Source organism: Dipodomys merriami, unplaced genomic scaffold (assembly GCF_024711535.1).
Source record: "Dipodomys merriami isolate MVZ:Mamm:240054 unplaced genomic scaffold, mDipMer1.0.p SCAF_5, whole genome shotgun sequence".
NCBI classification, from domain to species: Eukaryota; Metazoa; Chordata; class Mammalia; order Rodentia; family Heteromyidae; genus Dipodomys; species Dipodomys merriami.
In genome coordinates, this window is record NW_027206068.1 from 27,563,772 (window position 1) to 27,578,124 (window position 14,353).

General features: G+C 35.4%; 1 protein-coding gene across 4 annotated transcripts in view; it reads right to left on the reverse strand.

The window, feature by feature from the left end:
* Kmt2e (lysine methyltransferase 2E (inactive)) overlaps positions 1 to 14,353 on the reverse strand; it is an 80,513-nt gene that overhangs the window by 38,997 nt on the left and 27,163 nt on the right. For all 4 annotated transcript variants that reach the window (XM_069996275.1, XM_069996277.1, XM_069996274.1 and 1 more), the window contains 3 exons: positions 6,515 to 6,629; positions 4,910 to 5,139; positions 1,865 to 1,945 (listed from right to left, as the gene is read on the reverse strand). In XM_069996275.1, the coding sequence (XP_069852376.1) occupies positions 1,865 to 1,945; positions 4,910 to 5,139; positions 6,515 to 6,629 (426 nt within the window). The remainder of the gene's footprint in view (positions 1 to 1,864; positions 1,946 to 4,909; positions 5,140 to 6,514; positions 6,630 to 14,353) is intronic.

Genomic DNA, 14,353 nt, shown 5'->3' on the forward strand with positions numbered 1-14,353 from the left:
CATAGTGAAATCTCTCAAGGAACTTTTAAGTACAATTAATTGATTCTATATACTATGGACTATCTCTCAAGGGGAAGAAAGTCCTAAACTGCTTTATCTATCATATTAATGTTGGAGAGGTGTGTGGTAGTATTCTGAGATTACTGTATCTCAGATTAAGCAAACTAGTAATTTTGAGACATAATTACATCACTTGTCTTGATGAGAACTTGAATAAAATGTAGATCCAATATTAAAAATGTACAGATGCAATGCCCAGCCCCAGTGGCTCACACCTATAATCCTAGCTACTCAGGAGGCTGAGATCTGAGATCAAGGTAAAAAGCCAGCCTGGGCAGGAAAAGTCCATGAGACTTTTTTTTTTTTTTAATTTTTTTGGGGGGGTCCGGTCTTGGGGCCTGAACTCTGGGCCTGGGTGCTGCCCTCAGCTCTTCAGCTTAAGGCTAGCACTCTACCACTTGAGCCACAGTGCCACTTCCTGCTTTTTTTCTTTTTGCTTATATTGTGCTGAGGATTTGAACCCAGGACCTCATGCATGCAAGACAAGCGCTCTACCACTGAGTCACCTTCCCAGCCTCATGAAACTCTTATCTCCAATAATCCACTCAGAAAACCGTAGTGGTGCTGTGGCTCCAGTGGTAGAGCGCCAGCCTTGAGCTGAAGAGCTGAGGGACAATGCCCAGGTCCAGAGTTCCAGGCCCAGACTGACCAAAAAATAATAGTAAAAAAATATACAGATGCAAAGTAAAAACTTTAATTCCTTAATCTGAAATGCAATTCAGCTATAAACTCAGATATTTTATATTTAAAAGTAATCAGACAAAAATATAACTTAGTAATTATTCAAACAGGTAGATAGACCTTGAGTTCATTATGCTTCTTTTTTGAGGGGGTGGTGGGGGGTCAGTTGCAGGGCTTGAACTTGGGGCCTGGGTACTGTCCCTGAGCTTTTTCTACTCCAGGCTAGTGTTCTACCACTTTGAGCCACAGCACCACTTCTGGTTTTCTGGTGGTTAATTGGAGATAAGTGTCTCACAGACTTTTCTGCCCAGGCTGGTTTTGCACCATGATCCTCAGATCTCGTCGTCCTGAGTAACTAGAATTATATGCATGAGCCACCAGCGCCCGACTGCTTTTATACTTTTAGATATGTTATGAACTTCCATGTAGCTTAGCTACCCAGGAAGCAGAGACTGGGAGGATTATGGTTTGAAACCAGCCAGAACAAAATGTAAGACCCGATTTTCAACCACTAAAATGCTGGGTGCAGTGGTACATGCCTGTGATCTCAGCTACGTGGGAAAGATAAATAGAAAAATCTACCCTAAACAAAGAAACTGAGACCCTATTTGAAAAATAACAAAACAAATGGGCTAAAGGTGTGACTCAAGTGGTGTAGTGCCTGCCTAGCTAACACAAGGCCCTCAATTTAAACCACAGTACCACATAAAGAAAAAAAAAGGTTTTAAACAAAAAATTGAGGTAATAAAAAACTTCATATACTGTAAGAGGAATGACAGACATACTAAATTCTGTATATAGGGGAGAGTTTTAATAACTATTTAACATGGATGGTGTGTTTCAACGAAAAAAAAATGATACCCAACACTTAGAAAATGCACTTTTAATGGATTACTAATAAAATCCCTAACAAGAAAATGCACTTTTAATGGATTACTAATAAAATCCCTAACAAAGTAAGTCATGACACACTGTTAATGAAAAGTTCTTTCTGATTTCACAGATGTTAGAATACAACAATACTAAAAAAATGAAAATGTAGATGTTAACATCTAGAATCATAAATCTCCGTTCATTTTTCCAGTAAAATCACTAGCAATCTTATCAGCTATGGTCAACTTACCTAGGCTGACAACGTTCACATAGATATGTATCAGGAATATGCTGCCTGTCAATCCCCATGCAGTCAATATGTTGCCAAACACTTGAAAAGAAAAAAACAACAGAACATATAAAACATTAAAACCATCCTTAAATTAAAAATTGGCACTCCATTTAATTATTGCTTAATAAGCTCCTACTTTGAGCTTAGCACTCGAAAATGTGCTGTAACATAGGTCCTTAGGAAGATACAATTTTTAGATATACAAACAAGAGGGCAAATATAAAATAAACCTCTAAAACAAAGATCTTAAATGTAAAAGGTAAAGGTGGTATTATTAAAAACCAGAATATATCCATATACATGGAGTTTATGGGAAAAACACTCTGGAGAATAATGGACATAAACAGAACCTCATTTTGTGAAACAGGAAGAAAAGGTTACCATTTCAGGATTTTTCAATTCACAGATATCAGAAGGTGGCCAATGCATACGAAAAAGACTGTTCATTTTGTGAAATCAGGAAGGATAAAGCTGGTTGTTTTCTCTGTGAACATTTGACAATTTTGGAGGCATACAGAATTAAATGAAAACCACTAAGAAAAGCAATGGAAAGACTTACGAGGCTTTTCCTACATTTCAGAGTTTAAAAAGGACAGAACTATAAAAATGGCAGTCATTGAATACAAGAGACATTCCATGGGAACCAAATTAAACCTAATTACTTTTTTTTGGTGCCAGTCCTGGGTCTTAAACTCAGGGCCTGTGTACTGTCCCTGAGCTTTTGTATTCAAGGCTAGCACTCTACAACTTGAGCTACAGCTCCTCTTCCAAGTTTTTTTTGGTGGTTAATTGGAGAGAAGAGTTTCACAGACTTTCCTGTCTGGTCTGGTTCAAACCCCAATTCTCAGATCTCAGCCTCATGAGTAGTTTAGGGATTATAGGCTACTGGCACCTGGCTAAACCTAATTACTTTTAATGGAACACATGGAAACTTCCTAATTTGTAATTATTACTTTTTCAAGGGGAGGGGAAGGGCAGTACCAGGGTTTGAACTCCAGGCCTCAAATTTCCTTGGCTTATTGTTGAGCTGGTGTTCTACCACTTGAGCCATACCTCCAACCCGGCTTTGTTCTGGTTATTTTGGAGATGGAGTCTTGAAGACTTTTCTTGATTGGCTGCAATCCTCCAGATCTTAGCCTTCTGAGTAGCTAGTATTACATGTGTGAACCACCGGTGCCCAGCTCCTTATTTTTGCATTTTATTGCCCAAATGTCAACTGTCTAAAGTTGATACATATGCTTGTTTCCAAAAGTGTTAGCTATTCCTTACATAACTAACCACTTCTAATATAATACTACTAAGGTGCAAATATGCTGTTCTTCACTTCTCAATTGAGAATGCTGGGACAAGAACTCAGAGGATGTGGAAGTATGTAATAGAAAAAACATTTTAAAGTGCAAAAATGAAAAAAGAGAAAACAACACGTATTAGAATAATGTGCAATGTAAGGGGAAATAATGTCATGCAGACAATAGGAGAAAAAATAGAAAATAAATGATCAATTTATAGATGTCGCTATTGGAGGAGTATGCGCAGTAGGAAGATTGAAAAAATATAAAGAGGCAAGGTAAATTAAGGAAGAAGAAAGATTAAGCTTAGCATCATACTAAGGTTGAACAACAGAAATATAGAAGAAGGCAATAGACATTGAGAAAATGCTAACAGGAATAGTCACTGAGAAGCAAATACCTTGAATAATTCAAAGACTACAAATGTTCCTTTAAATCAGAATGGATATAATCATATGGATCTAAAAAATTCCTAAAGACAATTTCACCATTCTCTAATAGAGACAACTATATATTATTTATAAATTCTTATAACTGGATCAAAAGAAAAACATTCCTTATGATTATGCATTTAGTTAAAACATTTGCCAAATGGTACATAATTAATCACATTTGATCAGTTAAAAGAAAGCTCTTATATTTAGACAATTGGCTATAATAAGAAATGACCATTTCTAATGTAAGAAAAATAATGTCACTGAAGTTCTCTTTTAGGTTTTAATTTTACCTCCTGAATACATTTGGAGGTAATTACTCATTGTCATGATATATATCACAGGTATTAAGAATTTATTTTTAAACTTGAACAGTACCACAGTAGATTTATTTTTTATACTTACATTCAAATATAGAAGGATATAAGCCTTACTACTTCAGATAAATTGATGGGCTATGCTATGCCATAAGAACTAGACCCAGGAAATTATGCAAAGCCACCAAACATTTTTGCCTGTGTGCTGCTTACATATTCTAAGCTCCCCACCCTCAGCAAGGGCTTGACTCAGTAACTTTTAAGGTTGAAAACCTAGTGCTCCCTCTCCTCCCCACCCCTCCACAAAATAAACAGATGAAAAGAGAAAAGAAAAGACAGAGGAGGAGAGAGAGAGGGGGGGAGAGAGAGAGAGAGAAAGAACCCCACTTTCTGTCCCAATCACACCTTCTCTAGGGGAGGAGGCCTTTCTTGGTGGTTGAACCAGGGTTGGGGGAGGGGAGACTGTGGTTCTGGTTCTAGAAGACTCCAGAGTGCTGCAAGGTTCAAGTCAAAAGGAGGTAAGAAAGTCAGGTCAAACAAACATCAATCAAATGTTTAATTCCCCCAAACTGGAAAATCACAGTTGATTACACCACACAAATAATGCTAAAAGAAATAAAAGGACTCAATTTATATATTTTCTATTACTACATATACATATATGTGTGTGTTTATATATAGATAGATAGATACATATATACATATACATATGTACTTGTATTACTGCTGAACTAAATGCAAAGAGAGATGATTGTACATATAGTTCGGAACTATTACTCACTTCACACTGCAGAGTTGTAATAAACTCTTAGATAGCTTTTTTTAATCAGGTTTTTTAAAGAAACAGATTACATCAATAGAAGTCCCACTTAAAAAGTAATTAATTCCTTTAAAAATGATGCTATCTTTTTTAAATTATCAAAATTAGAAGCATTAAAAAAATAATGGTGCAAAATATTTTACCTGCATTTGTCACAACAGATCATGTATCCATCATCATGTGTAAAACCACATATGCACCTTGTCACATCAGTACCATAACTTCCATCCTCAGATGTGCTGATTGTAGTAGCACTGGAAGTTTCATCAAAATTAGGAGTGGTAAATATGCCTACTTCATTTTTGCTAATAAGAACTGATGGAGGAGGGGAAGCTGGAGGTGTTGGAGGAGGACGAGCACCATAATTATGGTCCTGGATAATGGAACACAAAAACAGTACTATGTTAATTTCTGACATTACCTAAGCATTTTAATAAAATGCACCCTTAATCTCAATATTTAAAACATGATACTAGCCTATTTCTTCTTTAACACCTTTAAAATAATGACTTGAGAAAACCATATTATTAAACCAGTGTTAAGTGAAAAAATAATTACCGATAAGATAGAGGTGGTCAATGTCAATTCTCCCTTCCCTCCAAATCAGAAACTACCTTTACAGTCTTTACTTAAAAGATTCACTTTCAAGATAAAATAGGAGGCAAAGTGCTGGTAACTCATTCCTGTAGTCCTAGCTACTTAGGAGGCTGAGATCTGAGGATCTCAGTTCAAAGCCAGCCCAGGCAGAGAAGTCCATGAGACTGTCATCTCCAATTAATTGTGGGAGTTGGGGGGGGGGAGGAAGGGGAGCAGGGAGCAAGCCAGAAGTGGAACTCTGGCTCAAGTGGTAGAGGACTAGCTTTGAGCAAAAAAGCTAAGAGACAGCTCCCAAACCACCAGTTCAAGCCCCAGTAGTGGCACCAAAAAATAAAAAAAGATGATACAGGAGCATGATGTGAAAATAAAAGGTAAAAAACAAAATAAAAATACAAGTTAACAAAAACAACAGAGGATATCATTGTAGGCTATATAATATGAAATCTTTAAAATTAATTTAGACAAGCTTTCATATTCTCAGCTATGAAATGGATGAAAACTATCTCATGAAGTTGTTTTCAAAGATTAAATGAGATACAATATGTGAAGACACTTAAAGCCTGGCATATAGTCAAACACTTAATAAAGAACTATATATTTATTATACATTACTACATAACTTAAAATTAGAGTAGACAGAACATCCAGTCTTTTTATTGAGGATAAAAAATAGTGTAACATCAGTTAGGCGCCAGTGGCTCATGCCTGCCTGTAATCCTAGCTACTCAGATGGCTGAGATCTGAGGATCACAGTTTAAAACCAACTCAGTCAGCAAAATCTGTGAGACTCTTATATCCGCTACACTGACAAAAAAGTTGGTAGTAGAGCTGTGGCTCAAGTGGCAGAGCGCTAGCCTTGAGCAAAAGAAGGGGACAGCACCCAGGCTCTGAGTTCAAGCCCTATGACCAGCACCCTCCCCCCAAAATTAAATAAATTGCAAAACAGACCTCTGGAGAATGTCTCTTGTAGAATTGTAATCCTTTAACAATATGGTTACTTTAAACTATAAATTATATGCCCAACTGTTAAGATATGAAATAATAGTGCTTTTTAAATATGCAGTTTTAAGCACAATTCCACACATACTTTATTTAAACCGCTAACCTTAAAAATATGTATATATTCTTCCAGAGAAATGTATGACACTTACCGCATAGGGCAAACCAATGTAACTGTGTGAATGATGTGAGCTGCTGGTATATAATTGGTGGGGATAACTGTTGGATTTCTCAACTACCACAGGGCTAGCTTCTACGGATTCTGGTCTGGGGGGGAAAAAGTTCCATCAATGAGAATTCCATTTTAATCATCAGTTATTGCTTTTTAAAATAAATTTTAAATTATTAAGTACTTATATTAACACATTAACAATAAAAATATGATGTGTATTTATTATAGTAGATTGTGGATAATGAATATCTTATCTGGATTCTGTGTCATAAAAAAACTTTTTGTTTAATAAGTAAATTGTCTCATTCCTATTCCAAGTTCAAATGTAATTTTCCAGTAGACAAATGAAGAAAAGAGGGGAAGAATATAGTCAAAATACAAAGCATATCCAACAAAATTTCTGAGGGAAGGGCTGGGCTGGGAGGGATGGGTGAGAATATTCAAAGGAGTGACATCAATCACAATGCATATAAATTGCTTTGCTGAATGGCAAAACCTGTATACAGCTACTTAAAGATAACAAAAGCATTTTAATATAATTTTCCTAAAGACTAACCTTTATATATTATACCCAGTGGTATAGGGTACAAATTTCTAACAAATTCTGAATAGTCTGAAAACTAATACTCACCTAATGTCTATGCTGTGAAATGCTTCTTAGTTTTGAAATTAATACATACTCATGTATAAAATTTAAACACAAGAATACATAAGAAAGCAAAAGATCATCCAACACCAAAACATTCCCACATCAATGCCAGGTTATCCTACTCTAAATTTTATTTGTATGCAAAAAATACACCTTCACAATTTTTAAACCTTGACTATATACTACAATGTATATAAACATTTATCATTTTTGAATGTTTACATGAAACGTATTCTTAGTAATGATTTATTTCATTTTGTAAATATACTTTAACTTATTTAACAATTTTCCTATTGATAAATTGTTTCACTATTAAAAGTATCCTGTCACTGGATCCCAGTGGCTCATGCCTGTAATCCTAGCTACTTAGGAAGCTGAGATCTGAGATCACAATCCAAAGCCACACCAGGCAGAAAAGTTCATGAGACACATCTCCAATAAACCACCAAAAGTCAGAAGTAGAGACATGACTCAAGTGGAACAGCACCAGGATTGAGCAAAAGGGAGCACACAGGCCCTGAGTTCAAGCCCCAGTAGCAGCACAAACAAATATCACTGTGTGCTTGCCTGTATTTGTGAGGACCGAATTCAACTCCAGCAGAATTTTAAAAGGAAGGGGGGAAAAAAATCAATCTTTTAAAATTCTTTAAAAATTACATGGGAAGAAGCAGTTTTAGCAATCTACAATGCTATTTTTAGAGCAACACTTATGAATCATGGTCAAAGTAGAAAGATTTATCATGGATTTTCATCAAACTCTGTATGTTACTAAAGAGTATGGGCATAACTTTAATATTCCAGAGTTAGCTAATGGTTAGGAGTAAAATCAAAATTTCAGTGCAATATAGGTAAGTTCAAGCATATATGCTTAATGATAATGTCTCTCTCTCTCTACATATACATATATATATATATATCTAGATAAGATTGATACACTTCTAAAATTTCCTGGTTCAAATTTAAGATGCAATACTGATAAATGGGCTATGCATAAAAATAGGAATATCTATTAAGATCCTCATGCCTAATGCTTGTATTTATTAAAAGTAATTTTGAAAAGTAAGTTAACTGTAAGCACCAGTAGCTCATGCTGTAATCCTAGCCACTTAGGAGGTTGAGATCTTTGGATTGTAGTTTGGAGCCAGCTTCAGCAGAAAAGTCAAAGATACGCTTATTTCTAATTAACTACCAAGAAGCTGAAAGTGGAGGGGTCACTCAAGTAGCAGAGCACTAATCTTGAGCAAAAAAGTTATAAGACAGCTCCCTGGTACTGAGTTCAAGCCCTAGTACAAGCACAAAAAAAAACAAATCTTAACAATTGTTTTTAAAAATTGGCTAACATTTATATTTTAAGAATTTTCTTAAAAGGCTAAGACAGGAGGATAACAAGCTCAAAATGGCATTTAAAACCAGAAAAAAGGGGCTGGGAAGGCGACTCAGCGGTATTGTGCTTGCCTAGCATGCATGAGGTCCTGGGTTCGATTCCTCAGCACCACATAAGCAGAAAAAGCCAGAAGTGGCTCAAGTGGTAGAGTACTCGCCTTGAGCTGAAGAGCTCAGGGACAGTGCCCAGGCTGTCACAACTGATTTAAAAAAAAAAAAACAAAAACAAAAAACCACCAAAACTAAAAATCAGCTATTTAAAGAGAAGAGGGGCTGAAATTGATTCGAGCAACTCCCACTATTTATAGTGGACTTAATAAATTAAGCCAGGGAAAGAGAAAAGGAAAGGAGGGATAGAGGGAGGGGAGAAAGAGAAAGACGGAGGGAGGAAGGGAGGAAGGAAAGAAGGAAGGAAGGAAGAGAGGGAGGGAGGGAGGGAGAGAGGGAGGGAGGGAGGGAGGCAGGGAGCAGGCAGGCAGGCAGAGGTCAGCCAGTTGAATGTGCTAGTACAAATAACCTTTCTGTATTTACATCAAATGCTGAGAAAGCTAAATAGAGTAAGACTACTTTGACAATACAGACAAGTATAGTGATGTTCTGTAGACTAACAATGAATATAACTACCCTAGAATAATAAAAGTGGGCAGGAAATTTGTTGTAAGTGTATGTGATTGCAATTTAATAAATAAACTAAAGGTGAAAAAATGGGATAACATGGGCCAAAGTAAAGAGCAAAGACTTTGAAAATACATGAAATGGATTAGATCCAGAAGATAATGGGGTCCACATAATAAAAGTGATGTTTTTCCACTTTACAAGAGAAAAACAGCATTTGAATACAAGATTTTAGATACTGAAGATATGTCCCTAAATACATGATTTATAACAAGCCCTCAACAGATATTACTTAATGACTGATTTGAAATGTCATTAAACAAAGCCATATCACTGAAATAGTATTATAGGTTGAGGCATCCCTAATCCAAAAATTTTAAATGCTTAAAAATCTAAACTATTTGAGTGTTCTATCAGTGCTCTAAATCCAGGATTTAAAGCACTGTTGTTGGATTAGGGATGCTCAGTTGGAAGTCTGTGAAAATATCCCCTTTAGCCCTTGCAAAATATGAAATCTATAACACTTCTTGTCCCATGAATTTTGGATAAAAGCTACTCAACTGTACTTACTCAAGCCGATGATATCAAAGAAAAACAGAACTGATTTTTTTTTTAAACTTTTTTTGTCGGTTGTGGAGCTTGAACTCAAGGCCCAGGCACTGTCCATGAGCTCTTTCTCTCAAGGCTAGTGCTCTGAGCCACAGCACCACTTATGGAAGTGGTAAATAATTGGAGATAAGTGGCAGTTAATTGGAGATAAGAATCTCACAGACTTCCCTGACCAGGCTGGCTTTGAACTGTGCTCTTCAGATCTCAGTCTCCTGAGTAGCTAGGATTACAGGTATGAGCTACCAGCTCAGAACTGATTAGCTCAAAACTGGCTTAGAACTGATTATTGAGGGGGGAAAAACATACTTTATCAGTATTCACTTTCTTTAAACAAGCAGCTTGCTGAGCTGAATCTAGGTGCTGCCTGAATCTGTAAATGAAGTTACCGGAACAAAGTCGTGCTTGTTTACATACTGTCTTTTTTCTAGTTACTTCAGAAGATGTGGGTAGTTACGACAGAAACCCAAGTCTTAAATACTTTCCGGTCCTTTACTGAAAAATTTTGCTGACCCCTAAATGTGATTTTAAATGCCAAAACAAACAGGGAAATAGACACTTATTTTCTATAACAAACATACCTTTTATAATCAGAAACTAAATTTTTAAAAAGAAAATGCATGGGAGAACAAACTGAGAAAATTATAAAATATCCAGAATTAAATGTTGCATCGACCTAAGTTACAATTTTTAAACTTTACCTTATTAAATACTCATATTTTAAATATCAGAATAGTTTTTCTAACTATCTAATCCTTCATTTGGCTAAATAAAATGGCTTATGTTTTTTTTAATTGAAAAAAAGTAGGATTCCACGCAACTTGCCTACTACAGTTAATAAAATAGAAAACACTTTTTCTTTTTCCTAACAGCAAAGTGGTTAGTAAGGCCTCAAAATCCTCAGGAGTGTCTGTGGAGGAATTGGTGGGATTAGGGGTAAAAATGCTCTGAGCGCCTCACTTTCATGTAATGAAAGCTGTTCTTTCATAGTTTTACACATTTTGTTTCTGCAGATGTATTTGAAAAGCACAGTGAGAAAATGCCTAAAATGAGTAAAAAAATAAACCAAGAGCATCACACTGCTGTGAAACTTTATAATTTATGGCTTTAATGAGCTGATTTAACTTTTATTATTTAACTTTTATTAATCCTTCATATCCTATCTGTGACATATTTGGGTCACAACATAAAATTAAACATAAAGTACTTGCCTTGCACAGAAGTGTTCAACAAATTATAATGCATTACTTCTTCCTTTACTAAGTTGAACAATATGACATTAATACTGGCATCTGATCAATTTTCATCTTTTAAAATGGCATTTACAAAGCTTAAATTAAGACAGCAATGTTGCAGAAAAGAATTATCATAGAATAGGAAGACTTGCTTGCAAGGTAGTCTCTGTCTTCTTTTCTTTTGCCATTTTTTTGGAATTTGGCTACTAAACAGTTCCTTACACTAAGAAATTTTCCCCAAAGGTAATGGTTACAACTATCTGAATGAACAATATGATTTATGTTGAATGAAACAGGTAAATGGTACTTACATGCTAGCCTCAATAAAGGCCTTGAGCACCAAATCTCTAAAGAGCACTCTAGGTAGACAGTATTTCATGTTTTTCACAATTCTTTAATAAAGAAAACAGGTGGCTTGTACACAACTCCATGAGAAACCCTGTACCTCTTCTCTTGTGCTGACTTGGTTTTGTATTTTTTGCTAAAGTAAATCTAAGCCATAACTCTAAGGACAACTATAGACTGAGTTCCACACAAATCATAAAATGTGGGGGTGGTCTTGGAAACAAATTGCACTTCAACTTTTCAAAATAACTATTTTTGTAGCAATTTACACATAGCCCAAGTTGATATGAGAATGTATTATACAAAATCAGAGGGCAAAGTCAATTTGAACATTTTTACACATTATCATCATGTGATTCCTTCAAGGCTTAAATCCTGAAAGTCTATTTCCTCCTACAATAAATGTCCCAAACTGCCAATGTGATAGCTTCTTTTGAATAGACACAAGCTTTCAAGAATGTAATCTTGTAACATACAGCAGAAGCTTAAAAAGTAACTTGTACTTGTTGGACCTAGTAATTCCAGATCATATGTATTCTGAGTAACATTCAAAATCTTCAAAACATTATGCCAAAATAGCTTCCACTGCAATTTATGGCTAAAATAATTTATATATTTAACAATGGATGATCAAAACTTATTATGATGTATCTTGTGATTGGAATACCAAGAAATCAGAGTTTGAAAAACCTTTTCAAATTTTACTGTTAAAGGAAAAATTACATGATTGAATACAGTATGATTTCATCTAATGTGCGTATGACAAACCATCTCCAGATTATGGATGTTTATTACCTTCAGTTAATATATTTTGGGGAATGTGTATAATGACTATGTTCTACTGATATTTTAAGAAGGCTGACAGTGTATAAATGACTCACATATACTTTTTGGGGGGAGGTCGGGTAGGTCATGGGGCTCAAACTTATGGCCTTGGGCTCTGTCCCAGAACTTTTGTGCTCAAGGCTAGTGTTCTCCCACTTGAGCCACAGCTCTACTTCTGGACCTTTGGTGGTTCACTGGAGATGAGGGTATCACAGACTTTCCTGCCCAGGCTGACTTCAAACAGTGATCCTCATACCTCAGTCTCCTGAGTAGCTAGAATAACAGGTATGAGCCACCCGAGCCCAGCCCACATATACTTTTCGAAGCTATATCAAACACTGACATGAAGTAGGTAAAGAAATATGTACATATATCTTCTATATCATGGGGAAAAATCACACTCTAAAGGACTTCTTGGTGTTGAGGAGCTCAGTGGAAGAGCACTTGCCTGCTAAGTGCAAAGCCCTGAGCTCAGTCCTCAGCTCTGGAAAAAACAAAAAACAAAAAAACCAAGTAAATTTTTAACTCTAAAATCCATCTGACCAGGAAAAGATAACATTCTTTGTACTGGAGTTACCACCCATAAAAGACATCTTTTCTATAACACATTCACATACCAATTTATATCTATCTATCTATCTATCTATCTATCTATCTATCTATATTATATAGTTATTTCTATAACATACTCATTGATTTAAGAAAGCATCTTTTTAGCTAGTAAATCTAGAAGTAAAGTTTCTTTTCACTAACAGGTTCAATAAATACAGTCCATATAATATGCCTACTGTTATTCTCTACCACATTGACTTTCCTGTGAATTCTACTTTTCTTGAAGACAATCTCTATATTTAATATTATGTAGCAGAAAAAATGAGCAAGTAGTTTATATCCCATAACTCTGCTGTGTAGTAAAGGAAATACTTCATTAGCATCAGAAATCACTGGCTTTGTGCTGGGAATTAAACCCAGGGCCTGAGCTACACACCCAAACCACTGTCAGTATTTAACAATGCAACCAGTCCAATGTTATTCCCAGAGTTTATACAGAATTTCTATATTTCTATATAAATATATTGAAATATGTAGAAATATAATTCTAGGCACTAGGAATATACAAAGCCAGAATGGAGCCCTGGCTCGAGTAGTAGAGTGCTAGCCTTGAGCAAAAATGCTCAAGGACACTGCCCAGGCCCTAGGTTCAAGACCCAAGACAAGCACCAAAAACAAAACAAAAACACCACTGTATTACTGAGACCTTTATACAGTATTGTAATGAAAAAATTCTCTAAGTGTGAAACAAATGAAAACTCAGCTCAAGTTCAAGAGCAGTTCTAAATAACGTTGACAGTACTTTAAGATGGGCTTTTTGAATAGTACAACAAAACCACACTTCAATGATGTACTTCCAAATTAGAATAAGCAAATCAATACTAACTGTAAGAGTTAGTATTAAGAGTTATTCTTGATGATTGGTTAAGTGTGAAGAAATCACAACCAAAAAAATTAAGTACTAGTGGAAAATAAAATTTAATAAAGTATTTCATTATTCACAAAATATTTTAATACTTTCAAGTGTCCAAATTCTAACTAAAAATACCCAAACACCCAAAAATTAATAAATTCTGCCAGCAGATGGCTCTAGTGACATTGAAAGAATATCACATACTATAGCAAAGTATACAAGGTAAAAAGAATCTCAGATATTTGCAGTAAGGAAAGCAAGCATATAAATATATTTAAAACTACTTTTTGCAAATGAAGATATCATGTCTCATAAATAAGTGGCTTAAGAGCTTACTGGTATATTAGTGATAGAATAAAACAAAGAAGTTATTTATTTTTATTTAATACTTTATTTAGTACTCTTAGTCAACAGCTATTTAGCAGTCACTGTGTTGCCAGGCATAAATAATTTGGTGGCATGGTTTCCCTTATTTGCAATATCTAGTATATGTATGAGTCAAGCGGAAAAGGTCAGATAATGTGATGTCAGGAAAATGAACCCTTAGATATGTATTTTAATGTTTTTTTCTTTCATGCATGTGTTTCTAACGCATTTATAAGATTATCTCTTTGTTGCTTTGTATGTCCCTCCCCCACAGTATAACCCCTGCTTTCACTATATTTGATGTCAGTATAACTTGAGGAGGAGATGGGG